General features: G+C 39.7%; 3 protein-coding genes across 4 annotated transcripts; 1 reads left to right on the plus strand and 2 right to left on the minus strand.

Annotated features, from left to right (window-relative positions):
- Nucleotides 1–246: 246 nt before the first annotated feature.
- LOC125193930 (receptor-like protein kinase FERONIA) lies at nucleotides 247–5,131 on the minus strand. 2 transcript variants are annotated; one of them, XR_007171663.1, is made up of 5 exons: nucleotides 4,805–5,131; nucleotides 4,662–4,704; nucleotides 823–947; nucleotides 648–730; nucleotides 247–563 (listed from the first exon to the last, which is right to left on the minus strand). XR_007171663.1 is itself a non-coding variant. In XM_048091873.1 (2 exons), exon 2 carries the CDS (start codon nucleotides 4,304–4,306, stop codon nucleotides 1,862–1,864), a length of 2,445 nt encoding a protein of 814 aa, XP_047947830.1. In that variant the 5' UTR covers nucleotides 4,307–4,704; nucleotides 4,805–5,129; the 3' UTR covers nucleotides 1,659–1,861. The 2 variants fall into 2 exon arrangements, 1 of the variants encoding a protein (XP_047947830.1); XM_048091873.1 differs by lacking the exons at nucleotides 247–563; nucleotides 648–730; nucleotides 823–947 and having other exon boundaries at nucleotides 1,659–4,704; nucleotides 4,805–5,129.
- A 359-nt stretch (nucleotides 5,132–5,490) lies between these two features.
- On the minus strand, nucleotides 5,491–6,150 carry LOC125195399. The gene has a single exon (XM_048093550.1). It carries the CDS (start codon nucleotides 6,148–6,150, stop codon nucleotides 5,491–5,493), a length of 660 nt encoding a protein of 219 aa, XP_047949507.1.
- Nucleotides 6,151–8,776: 2,626 nt separating this feature from the next.
- LOC125195400 lies at nucleotides 8,777–9,243 on the plus strand. The gene is made up of 2 exons (XM_048093551.1): nucleotides 8,777–8,915; nucleotides 9,023–9,243. Exons 1-2 carry the CDS (start codon nucleotides 8,777–8,779, stop codon nucleotides 9,241–9,243), a joined length of 360 nt encoding a protein of 119 aa, XP_047949508.1.
- Nucleotides 9,244–12,715: the final 3,472 nt, after the last annotated feature.

Raw genomic sequence — 12,715 nt, forward strand, 5'->3', positions numbered from 1 at the left:
AAATATTAATTAATAATTACAAACTCGAAAGTAAAATTTTATTTAACAATTGAAATCTAGAAAATAAATGTTGAAATCCATCTTTCCGAATTCCGCCCATTGCCTCTAAATTGTGACAATTCAATTTGACTATTTCAGCATTAACATGCATTTTCTTTTTAGGCTCCGATAAATTATTGAAATTTTCATTTGTTTTAACAATGTCACATTATTTACTACTACCATAATGAATGCTCCTAAAATCGATGGTTAATCTACATTTATTGCCTCACATGAACATGAAACTACGAACTAGTAGTAAAATGGAGTAATTATTTTAGAGGCAAAAGTACCACCCCATTAAATCATGGGCTCATATTTTAGGGAATATCAAGATTAAAAAAAAAAAACAAAAACTTGTATGAGCAGGCAGGGCCATGAAGAGCAGCACTCGTGTATTCTCTAAAGTCTGAAGTACTCGGGAATGGACAGTCCGAGGCCGAGTAAGAGAGACACCTCAACTATGAAGATGTTCCTCAACGAGTTTATGTTCGTGAACTGCAAGAGCGCCAGCCCCACAGACGCTGCACCATGTCCATCATCCATGCACAATCAATCAATCGATCACATTTTACATTGGAACAACAACAAGATAACAGAACGCTCACCAACAAGGCCGAGCATAACACAATACTCCATATAGCTGCAAATATAGTGAAAGGTATTGATGCAAATAATGCTCCAAACTTGCCTGCACATATTCAAACTTAGTCAGTATCTCTACTCAACCTGTTTTACTCGGTTTGCAGAATTCGATGATATGATATGGGCAGCATTGCTTACCTAGAAGCGATGAAGATCATGAAACCAGCCGAAATTTGGATTACACATCGACTGCCAACTCTAGTGCTTCCAAGAAGAACAATATTTTCAATGTTTTCGTTTGCAAACATGTCAGAAAGTGAACCCTGTAAAAGAAGACCAACCAATCACAGAAACTGTGGATGGATCCAGCATCTGTCCTAAAAATTTCATCCAAACTTTACATGAGTTTTTCCATTCGTAGACAATGACATCCCATCAAACTAACTAACCATGTGCTGAAGAGATGAGGTTTGCTCTGTCAGTGCAGCAATAACAATTCATCTGAGTTAGCTCGGGGTGATCAGTTATCAGTTACCTTATTTCTATGTGTCCCACTAGAGAAATGACTGGAGCCATCCCAAGTGAACTCATCTCATGATCTCATCATCTTACAGCAGAAGAAGCCACTGTGTGGGCCCAATATTAGAGATTATCTTTGATTTCCAACTCACTTGTTGGAAGAAGGAACCCTCCATTTCCTCAATTTTCTCAATTATTTAGATCCTCAATATACTCCTCATCATTCGAATTTCAAGGTGTTTTCAAGATTACAACTTCTTCTAACTATTTAATGCAGTGGTCACATACGATTAAAAATCCAGGTCTTCTTTGCTTCCTCTATGATGATTCTGCATATTTAGATCCTCACCTATTAAACTACTGAGAATGTAATGATATTATTTACTGGAAAACAATACACAAACATATATATTAGTAACATTTTACTAGTCTCATTTTACTTTTGTCTTCAGTCATGACCCAACCTTCATTATATTCCAGTCAAGATTTTGTTTTTTTCTGTCTTTAGAAAGGGCTTCTTAAAATAATGTGGTTCGTTTATATTGATAATCTTTTCCACAATACAAATTAAAAATATCTATAGTATATTGTCTTCTATGTAGGGTCAGGCCACATGCTAACTACCTTATCTCATGCCCTAAAATATGATTATAGTAAAAATAAAAATGAAATACTCCATCTTAGAGAAATTATTCAGCAGCCTAACAGGTTGAGTTTTTCACTGCTGCTGGAATTCGCTGCTCTTCGATCTAGAACACGTGTCCTCGTCCGTCGCGTTACTCGCGCTAATCCCAATCAACGGCTGTGCACCTCCATTCACTTGGAGCTGCATTACAAACTCCAATTTCCTAACAATGTCGTTCATCGATGGCCGATCAATCCCCTTCTCCACGAGGCATGCTACGGCTATTTCTGTAAAACTGCTCAAGCATTCAGCTGCAATCTGGCCCTTGAGATTGGAATCCACAATCTGATCAACTGTCCCTTTCCCATAGCAAAATGCAGCCCACTCTGCTAAATTCACTTGCTCTCTTGGTAATGTTGCGATTATCGGCGGCCTTGCACATAAGACTTCCAGCAAAACCACCCCGAACGAGTACACATCGGATTTCAACGTCAGCTGTTTCCGGCGGTAGTACTCTGGGTCAACATAACCCAAGCTGCCTTTGACGACCGTGCTAACGTGTGTGGACTTGGCCATTTTGGAGAGGCCGAAGTCCGACACCTTGGCCACCCAATTCTCATCGAGAAGGATGTTACTGGACTTGACGTCGCGGTGGATGATGGTGCCACTGCTGTGGAGGTAGTCCAGCCCCTTGGCGGCGCCCACGCAGATCTGGAGGCGCTGCTTCCACGTCAAGGGTGACTTTTCGGAGTTGTAGAGGTGGTCGCGGAGGCTGCCGTGTGCCATATAGTCGTACACCAGGATCATCTCGCCATCGTCGCCGCAGTAGCCGACGAGGGAAACTAGGTGGAGGTGGCCAAGCTTGAAGAGCACGTCGATCTCGGTGAGGAACTCGCGAGTGCCTTGCCTGGAGGTGGAGTTGAGCCTCTTGATTGCGACAGGCACGTTGCGGATGAGGCCTTTGTAGACGCGTCCGAAGCCTCCCCTGCCGATGACGAAGCTGTCGTCGAAGTTGCTGGTGGCGGCCTTGATCTCGTCGATGGACAAATACCTGCATGTATCAGAAGTGGACCTTGACTCCGTCGAAAGTGACACCAACGACCACAATGAGTTGGTGACACTCGTGCCTGCGTCCTTCACTTTCCACCGCCGCATAATCAACATAGCCACGGCTGCAACCGCCACAACTACGCCGATAACACTCCCCACCACAACACCAATTTTCTTCTTCTTCGCTGCCGCCGGTAGGTTCCTCACTAGCGACACCGGTGGTGAGTCGACAACGAGTTCAGGGTTGGATGCAGCAAAACTTCCTGCCGAATCATTGAGTTTGAAAATTTCCAAGCCATTCAGCCAAGCGCTAATATATCTTGGTCCTGGCACAAGGCAAGGCACCAAAGATAGCCGCAGGTCTTGCTTTCCACGATTTCCAACATCAGGAACCCATGTTATGTAGTCTTTGAAGATGGGAATATCAGGGCCGCCGGCCATGAAGATGACATCAACGTCAGGATCTGCCGTCTGATTATTGACGTTTACTGTAAACGTCACGTCGTTTGCCTTTACGTGCCGAAAATCACAAAAGTGGAAACGGAGCAGATAGTAGAATCCAGAATCAACTGGAAATCCCCACTCTAAACTTATGCTGATGTTGGTCATAGTTCTAGCAGATTTGTATACTTTAGGCGGAGCAGTGTAGGAAGGAGTACGGTTGGTGTAGTTGATCACAACTCCCTCGTCATGCTGCGTAAACCCATAATCGCCGTGGAATATGTAGTCATCATCAGGACTCCATCTTCGAAACATGCCACGAGTGGGGCCACTATCTTCTCCTATGTCTACAGCGCCGCCACCCACATTCAGCCGGTAAAGATTCTCCAAAGCCGTGCCGCTGTTGAGATCAAACAGCCTGTCCACAAATCTAATTTCCACGCCTTCTTCCGAAAGGTAGAGTTTATCTGGGACCGACACAATCTCGATTCCATTTACAAAAGCAGAGGAGTTTGGATTGGGGGTGAAGGTTAGATCGAGTTTTTGGGTTGCTCCGATGTTAACAACGAATTCCACCATAAAAGAAGGTCGTGTTAAATTCTTAGAATGAAGGAAAGCACTGAAGTTTGTAAACAGGGTGAAGGCATTTGCATTGACAGAGAATAAAGATAGACGAGTGTCAATGTCCGAGTAGACGTTGGGATAGAAGTAAAGGCGGAGGAATTTCTGGCCTTCAGTGAGGGGAAAAGTGTATGTGAAAGGGGAGTGGAAAACTCGAGCAGTCCCGTAAGGGACTGGAAAAACCGAAGATTCCATGGTGGAAGCATCGGATGATGAAGATATGGAGGGGGCATTTGATGGCGTGTATTTCGAACCTTGATCAGTGTCCCAGCTCCGGAGGCTGATGTCGTTTGTGGTTGCTGATGCGCCGCAGCTAAGGAGGATTAGTTCCGTGGCAGTGTACGCTTCCACGGTGGAGGTGCTGGTGGTTTTGAGTGTCGAATGTATAGAGATAAGGAAGAAGAAGTAAAGAGGGTGGGATATCATGGTTGTAGAGTGAATTGAGCTTGTTTAGCATGTTGCGGCAGCCAATTTCTGGCTATTAAATTGCAGTGAAGTGCCAGGAAATGACAAGGGTAACAAATGGTGCCAAAGAGTTGCAAGTCAATGTCTTGGAACAAGTCATTGGCATTATGTGAGAAAATGAGCATCCAATAAAAACACAGACCAAAGCACAAGGTAATGATACAGATACCAAAGTTGATAATTTTATTTTCAAAAAACAGTGATGACAGCAAAAACAAAGATAGATAAGTAGAACATTCAAAGAGCAAAGCACAAGGCACAGATAGATAAGATTTTATTTTTACTCATTTAGAATTAGATATATTATTGAGAATACCTTCCCAAGATCTCCAAGGAAGGAACTGGACACTGCAGCATATCTGAAGACAAAAGGTAACAATAACAAGGCATTAGAGATTGAATAGTGTCATCAAACAGAAGCACAAGGAATTTCTCAAGAATAAGCAAATGCATCACTACCTTGGTAGACTTGATTAAGGCCAACAGGAAAAGCTTGAAAGAAAAGTGAATTAATGCTTGGAAGGAAAAGAAGAATGGATTAAAACTGAATGCTCTATGGAAAACATTGCAAAGGAAAGGAAACATCAGCTCTCAATGTTTTGTATAGACATTGTTGCTGAACATCAACAATCTGGAATGAAGCCAATCATCAGCAACCTCTTCCATAGTATCGAAAACTCGTTAGTATATAGTACTCGTGAACTCGATTCTAAACTACCCAGTCACTGTAAAACTATAATAATCAGGACAAATACTGAAATACTATTAATCCATGGAAGTATTATGGTGATGGGTTTCTGACAAGCAATGAGAATTATCCACATGACAAAATGTAATAAAACACAAATCTCATCCATGGAAATCAAGATTCAATTTTGATCACATATTAGAAGCAAAATCAAAGCATAACACATGTAATATGACAAAAAACTCCCATCAAAAGATACACACACATACATACATATAATATGAATAAATGAATGTGTCAATTTGAAAATACAAACAATGCAGCTCAATTTGATATTTACAAACTAAAATTGGAAGAATTTGAATTTGAGTTTTGAACTATACAAAAAAAAAAGAAGAAAAACCAACATAAAACGCTACTTAAATTAAAAAAAGAAGAAAATTTAACACTAATCTCATCATCTAACAGCAGAAGCCACTGTGTGGGCCCAAGATTTGAGATTATCTTTGATTTCCATCTCACTAGTTGCAGAAGAAGGAACCCTCCATTTCATCAATCTTTCCTCTTCGTAAAACTCCCACGCTTCCGATAGATACGGCTTCGCCCTCATTCTAGAAGCTTCCTCAATTTCCCTATCACGCGATTCAATTTTCTGCCCTAATTTCTGCAGACCTGGAATGATTTCAACCAGGGCCGAATCCACCTTGTCTTCCTCCGAAAAAACGAACCCAATGTCGATGAATCCCTTCACCTCTTCGAATTCCAGCTCCGACATGCTCTTGCTCAGCCGCTTCTTCCTCCTTCCGTCGACGCCGGATTTCCTCGCCACCGGAATCCTCGGAGTTTCCGATGAAATTGAGAACTCCCTGTCGGAGAAAATGGTCTGGAGGTGGGGGGTTTTGAGGACTGAATCGGGAGAGGGGTTCCGTGCTGTGAGACTCGACAGCTCGTCGCTCTTCGATCTCGCGAGAGACGAAATTTGGCGCGAAACCTTTTGATTTGATATTTGGGGGAATGGTGGCGGCGCGGCTGAGATTGAGGTTTCCGGTGGATTTCCGATGATCCCGAGGTGGAACCACCTGGAATCGAAGAGATTTAGAACAGTTTCTGGTTCCATAAATGGCGGCTGATTAAGAGTGAAGGTGTTGAATGAGGCTTTGATTTTGAGAGAGTTTGTTTATGTATGATGATTTTAATTTGTTATGGACGGAAATGCCCTTGTTATGCAAATTCCTAATTTATCTAAATATTTTTAAAATTCTAATAACATTACCGTTATGACTATTGACCAAGAATCTGAGTTTCCTCGACTCTTCTAATTTTTTCATTTTTGAAATTTCTTGGTTATTTGGTCGTAATTTGATTTTAAATGTTACTATAAAGTTGTGATTGGATTCATCGTGTTACTAGATAAATTTTGTAATCTGTTTTGATTCAATATGAATTTTATTTTTAGAGAAATTGCTTTAACTTTATGGAGGAAATTAAGTGTAAATTTAGTGTAATGATATAATAGGAATGTAATAAAAGTATGAGATACACTTATAAAAAAAGTGAATGAGTTTTAAAATTAAGAATATCACAAAATAGTAAAATGTGTTATTATTTTGTGAAAAAATAATAATATTAGTATTTTTAAGGCGTGAAGAATTAGACTTTTTGTTATATAAATTATTTATTAGTTAAGAAAATCAAATGTAATTTATTATTCTGTTATCAATTATTCACTTATAAATAAAATATTAATATACTAATTATTAAAATTATGAATTACTAAATTCAATTATTACATTTATTATATTATCTATTACTAGCATGTTAAGTAAATCTTAAATTTTAAAATTGTGAATTATATGATTATGCTATTATCGTAATTTGATCAATTAAAAAATTAACTTCAATTAGTTAATTACTACATTTTTTTGATATTCCAAACATGTACTAATCTATAAAAATTAGCTATATATCATTTAATTTCATACACACACTCAAAGCAATTGAAATATTTGGCTCCACATATCTACGATTTCATGAGTATATGGTTTATTATTCTAAAAAGATTGAGAGATATGTGGATAAACTTGCTTTTGTTCATGGATAAATTGTGTGAATGAAAAATACTGTACATTTTTCTGGTCAAAGCAGCCACGCTGGCGTGCGCTGACTGTTTCTAACTTTCTACAACAAATTTTTGTTTGTACGAATACTAAGTAGTTCCAATCCTTGCTGAAGGGTATTTTGGTAAAGGTACCGTTCACACTAGTGCTGCGAATTTTATTAATTCAATCAATTTCCACCCTCACGTGCAAACGGGACACTCGCATTCACGAGAACTTCGATTGGAATGAGTTATTATTCATGCAAAATATTACTTCATCCGTCCTATAATAGATGTCACACTTTCTTTTTTAGTTTATCCAATAAAAGAGATCACATTTTCTTTTTTAAATAAACTCTCTCTCATATTAATATAAATATAATATCTTCTCTCTCCACCTAACACACAAAACAACATCACTTAAAATCTCGTGTCAATCTCCATGTAGGTCATCTATTATGGGAAAGAGAGGGTATTATTAAACACCTAAGAGCATCCGCAATGGAGGCTAGCGGGCCGGCTAACCGATTCGCGGGCGCTGGCCGGTCCGCTAGCCTACCATTGCAGCCGGCGAGCTGATTGGCTAGCGCACTCCGATTCGCGGGCGCTAGCCGATCCGCCAGCCGCCATTGCAGGTTCCCGATCGGCTAGCGTATTTTTTTTAACTTTCGAACCTCTATATATACTGATATTTGTACGTCGTTTTCATTCGCACCACTTATTTTAACGGATTCTCTCTCTCTTAATTTCTGTACAAGAGCAATATCGCGAAATGGGTGAAACGGGTGGCAGCGGCGTGGGTGGTAGTGCTGGGGATGCTGAGGAGTTCAGCCGGTGATTTAACGAAGAGTTGGCGGCCTATACGTCCCGCGAGATAAATCGTCCGATACAAAGGGTCTTGCAACCGCAGCAGCCGGCGGTACCTCGACCCATTGTCCACCACCGAGGTTTGGTTGATCGGGATCACGTCGCTGCACATCAGCGGCTGTATGAAGACTACTTCGCTCCAGAGCCGCGGTTTGGGGCCAACCTTTTCAGGCGGCGTTTTAGGATGCGTAGGTCACTGTTTATGCGTATCGTTGACGCTTTAGAGCGTCGATATATGTGTTTCCCATTCAGGCACGATGCGGCTGGCAGACCCGGCCACACACCTATACAAAAGTGCACTGCGGCAATCAGATAGTTAGCCAACCGAGGCGCGGTGGATATGTGGGACGGGTACCTCCACATTGGTGAGACGACTGCCCTGCAGTGTCTGAAGTTTTTCTGTTAGGGCGTCATTGAAATATTCGGTGAGCAGTATCTTCAAAGCTCTACCCCTGAAGACTGCTAGGATCTGATGCAGATGCACGAGGAGAAGCATGAGTTCCCGGGGATGTTGGGCAACATAGACTGTATGCATTGGGAGTGGAAAAACTGTCCCGCCGCCTGGAAAGAGTTCTAAACGACCGGCTACAAGGGAAAGAATCCCACGATGATCCTCGAGGCCATAGCTAATTACCGGCTGTGGATTTGACATACGTATTTTGGGGTAGCCGGGTCGAACAACGACCGCAACGTCCTCAATTCGTCGTCCCTTTTCAACGAGCAGTGCCATGGTGTTGGTCCAGCCATCAGTTTTGTCGCCAACGACAACCAACATAATATGGGCAACTATTTGGCGGATGGGATATATCCTAGGTGGCTCGTCTTTGTGAAGACGATCAGATGCTCATCTGATGAAAGGAATGACTACTTTGCGGAACTGCAGGAGTCGGCGCGCACGGACGTGGAACGGGCATTTGGTGTGCTCCAGGCTCGATGGGCGGCACTTAGGGGTCCAACGCGTTTGTGCATGTCGATTGCCTTACTGATATAATGTACGTCTGTATTATCATGCACAACATGATAGTCGAATATGAAGGTGTACAGCTGATTAGTTGGGCCAATGACGATGCTGATGAAGCCAGTCCCAGCCACGACGTGGTTACCCCCAACGTACGAATGAGAGTACCTCACTATGAAGTCGGCCGCCTCAAGGAACATGCCGACATGCGCCAAGTTGATGCTCATATTCGACTCCAAAAGGATTTAATTGAAGAGTTGTGGGCGCGGAAGACTGAACGACGATAGATTTTTTTTATGTATTTTTTTTAATTATGTAATTTTTTTAGGATGTATTTTTTTTAATTTAAATAAAATGGTTGTATTGTCCCCGTATTGGTTTCGTAAAAGTTAATTCCATATTTGCGTGAATGTAATTTATTTGTTTTTTATAATTTTGTTTATTGTGGCTAGTCCTAGTGCTAGTCCAGTTTCTTGTCCACTATTGTGCAGTTGAGTGTCCTAGTGATGTAGCATGCAGTTTCTAATCCTGAATGATGTGGAAGGAGGTATCCATTTTCTAATCCTTGAGCCATTGTGGATGCTCTAACAATATTTTCTCTCTCTTACTTTTTCATCATCTCTCATACTTTTTAAACACCTAACAATCTTTTCTCTCTCTAACATTTACATCTGTCATACTTTTAAACATCAACAACCTTTTATCTCTCTTACTTTATCCATGTCTCCTACTTTTAATATCCAACAACTTTCTCTTTTCCCATTTTTAAACACTTTAAAATTAGCATGCATAAAATCTTGTGTCATCCAAAGAAGAGGTCAATTTCCTTGGGACAGAGGAAGTAATTCATTTTAACTAATTCGCTTTTATAGTTAAAATGTCACGTATTTATTTGCTATACTTAGTTTGTATTTCTTAAATATGAAAAATGTAATTATCCAGCTTCGTATACTAAATGGTCACAAAAGTGAGGAGAATATAATTAGAAAAAATAAAGAACAATAGTGAGATTTTGGATGTGGAATGTTATGGTAGAAACACACGCAAGAAAAGAAGGTGGGAGGTGTGTATATATGCCAATTTTGACCCTCAGACTCGCACATACCTTTTTCACTTTTTAATCTCTTCATTTCGGTAAATTGTGTCTCAACTTTGTTAAAGAAACTTGTGATATATTTTTGTTACGAAAAATCCAAAGTTTAATCTTGCATTGCAAGTTTTCCTTTTTATTTGGGATCTAAGAGCATCCGCAATAGCGGACGTCTCGGTGGACGTCGGGACGTCCGACCGGCCCAAAATTTAATCTTGCATTGCAAGTTTTCCTTTTTATTTGGGGTCTAAGAGCATCCGCAATAGCGGGCGTCCTGGTGGATGTCGGGACGTCCGACCGGCCCAAAGTTTAATCTTGCATTGCAAGTTTTCCTTTTCATTTGGGGTCTAAGAGCATCCGCAATAGCAGACGTCCCGACGAACGTCCGCTATTGTGATGAACGAGACGGACACGGACGTCAGGGGCGAACGAGAGGTCATCTGCAAGTGAGCGCGGACGTCCCTCGGGTCGTCCGTCGTGACGTCCGTTATTGTGGTGACATGACGGACGCCCCGCGGACGTCCCTCGGGTCGTCCGTCGTGACGTCCGTTATTGTGGTGACATGACGGACGCCCCGCGGACGTCCCAATTTCCGTATTTTTTAAAAATTTAATTATGTATTTTTTTTTGAAATAAAATGGTTGCATTTTTCCTGTATTCGTGTCGAAATTTTATTCCGTAAATTGCATATTTGTGAATTTGTGAATTTTTAATATTGTTTTTGTCCGTCGGGATGTCCTTATGACGTGGCAGGAGGTGTTTTTGGGATATTCGTCGGCTTGTCTGTCGGGACATCCGTCCCTATTGCGGATGTTCTAATGGTGCCACTTGTGTACTTTTTACACTCTCTTTAATTGTTGTCATATACGTACAGATGGAGTATAATTTAAGACTCATATTTAAATATGAATAACATCATATATTCAAACTAAAATTAATATATGAACTTTAGGATTACTATATGGGACGATTAAGATCGATTACAAGTGACAATGAAATTTCTACTAACCATCAAGTGTAACTATGTCAATTAATATAACAATCATAATAGTAATCATTCCCGCAATTTGACTGATAATGACGTATTGCTATAAACTTATAACTATCCATATCCGATGTTTATAAGGTTGTTTCAGTATTAATTATAATGCTGTAAATTTTTTTAATCTTATACATCTCATCTCAATGGAAGCACTACATTGATTATTACCTTTAATTTGCTCATAACAAATCTATACCGACTCAAATCGAATAAAAACTACAAGCTCATTTTATTTTAGATACCATTTTTTAAGAAACATGAAGCAAATGGGTCTAACATGTTCCCATTAATCATTATAGAAAGTTATTTTGATTATCTTGTTGTTATTCACTCTTTTTTAAACCTATTTAATTATAATCATAGTTGATTGTGGATGACCACACGATCGATGTCGTTGGTTGATTTGAGTCTGTTTGATTGATCTTCACACATTTGGATTTGGACGACCGCACCTTTTCACAAACACTAAGTTACCTTGCTCAGAGAGATTTTAGAAAAATGATTTAATTTGCTAGCCTTTTGAAATTTGGGATTAAATTGAGTTTTCTTTTCTTTTGTCTTATTATTTCTCCCACGGTATTTAAGAATTGACCAAACTATCCCTATTATTTTCGCTGTATCGTTTTCAACCCCAATTTTGATACATAGCGTACATGAAATCACCGTCGCCACCGTCCTCCTCTCTTCCTATGTTATTGTTTTGATTTATTCATGTATGTATATGTTGAAGCGTGTGAATTTAATTGTGAGAATTTCAAGCTAATGTTGGAGCGTGCGAATTTCAAGTCACCGTGCCAAAAACTTGATCGTTTTGAAGAAAAAATGACATGAAGCAAATGGGTCCCATTAATCACCGTGCGAATTTCAAGTTACCGTTCCATTAATCATTATGGAAAGTTAATTATTTGGAATATCTTGTTGCTATTCACTCTTTTTTAAATCTACTTAATTATAATCGTAGTTGACATGACAAATAAATTGTTACAACTTGTTTGAAGACTGTACTCAAGATATGATTAGAAGAAATCAACTTTATATGGTTCCAAATTTTGATAATCTGCTTAACCAATCTCTATCTATTTGATTAAAATAAAAAGATTTCTTGTATATGGTATAGTTTTTAGCTAATATGAGTTCTTGATTAATCTAATAGGCTAGAAAAAAAATATGATAAGAAATAAACAATCATTTCAGTAAAAGTATGGTTAGTACATTGTACAAATGTCAATTTCTTTCCCTTTTATGCTAAAATATCTCAAAAGATTAAATAGTTAGGAATTGGATGGTAGGAGGCAGTAGCGGACACAATAAGGCTTTTAACGAAGGGCTTTAACCCCCGCCAAAGTATTACTCCCTCCGTCTAACAATAGGAGTCTCATTTCTTATCGGTGCGGGTTTTAAGAAATGTTAAGAAAAGTGAGTGGAAGAAAGTTAGTGGAATAGGGGTCCCACTTGTATATATTAGTTTTAAATGATATGTGAGTGGAATGGGTTGATGGAATGTGGGGCCTCTTTACCATTTATGGTAATTATGAACCGGGACTCCTATTCATGGACGAACCAAAATGGAAAAACGGGACTCCTATTCGCGGACGGAGGGAGTATTTTTTAAAAATTTTTGCTTGTA

Source organism: Salvia hispanica, chromosome 6, assembly GCF_023119035.1.
Source record: "Salvia hispanica cultivar TCC Black 2014 chromosome 6, UniMelb_Shisp_WGS_1.0, whole genome shotgun sequence".
Taxonomy (NCBI): Eukaryota; Viridiplantae; Streptophyta; class Magnoliopsida; order Lamiales; family Lamiaceae; genus Salvia; species Salvia hispanica.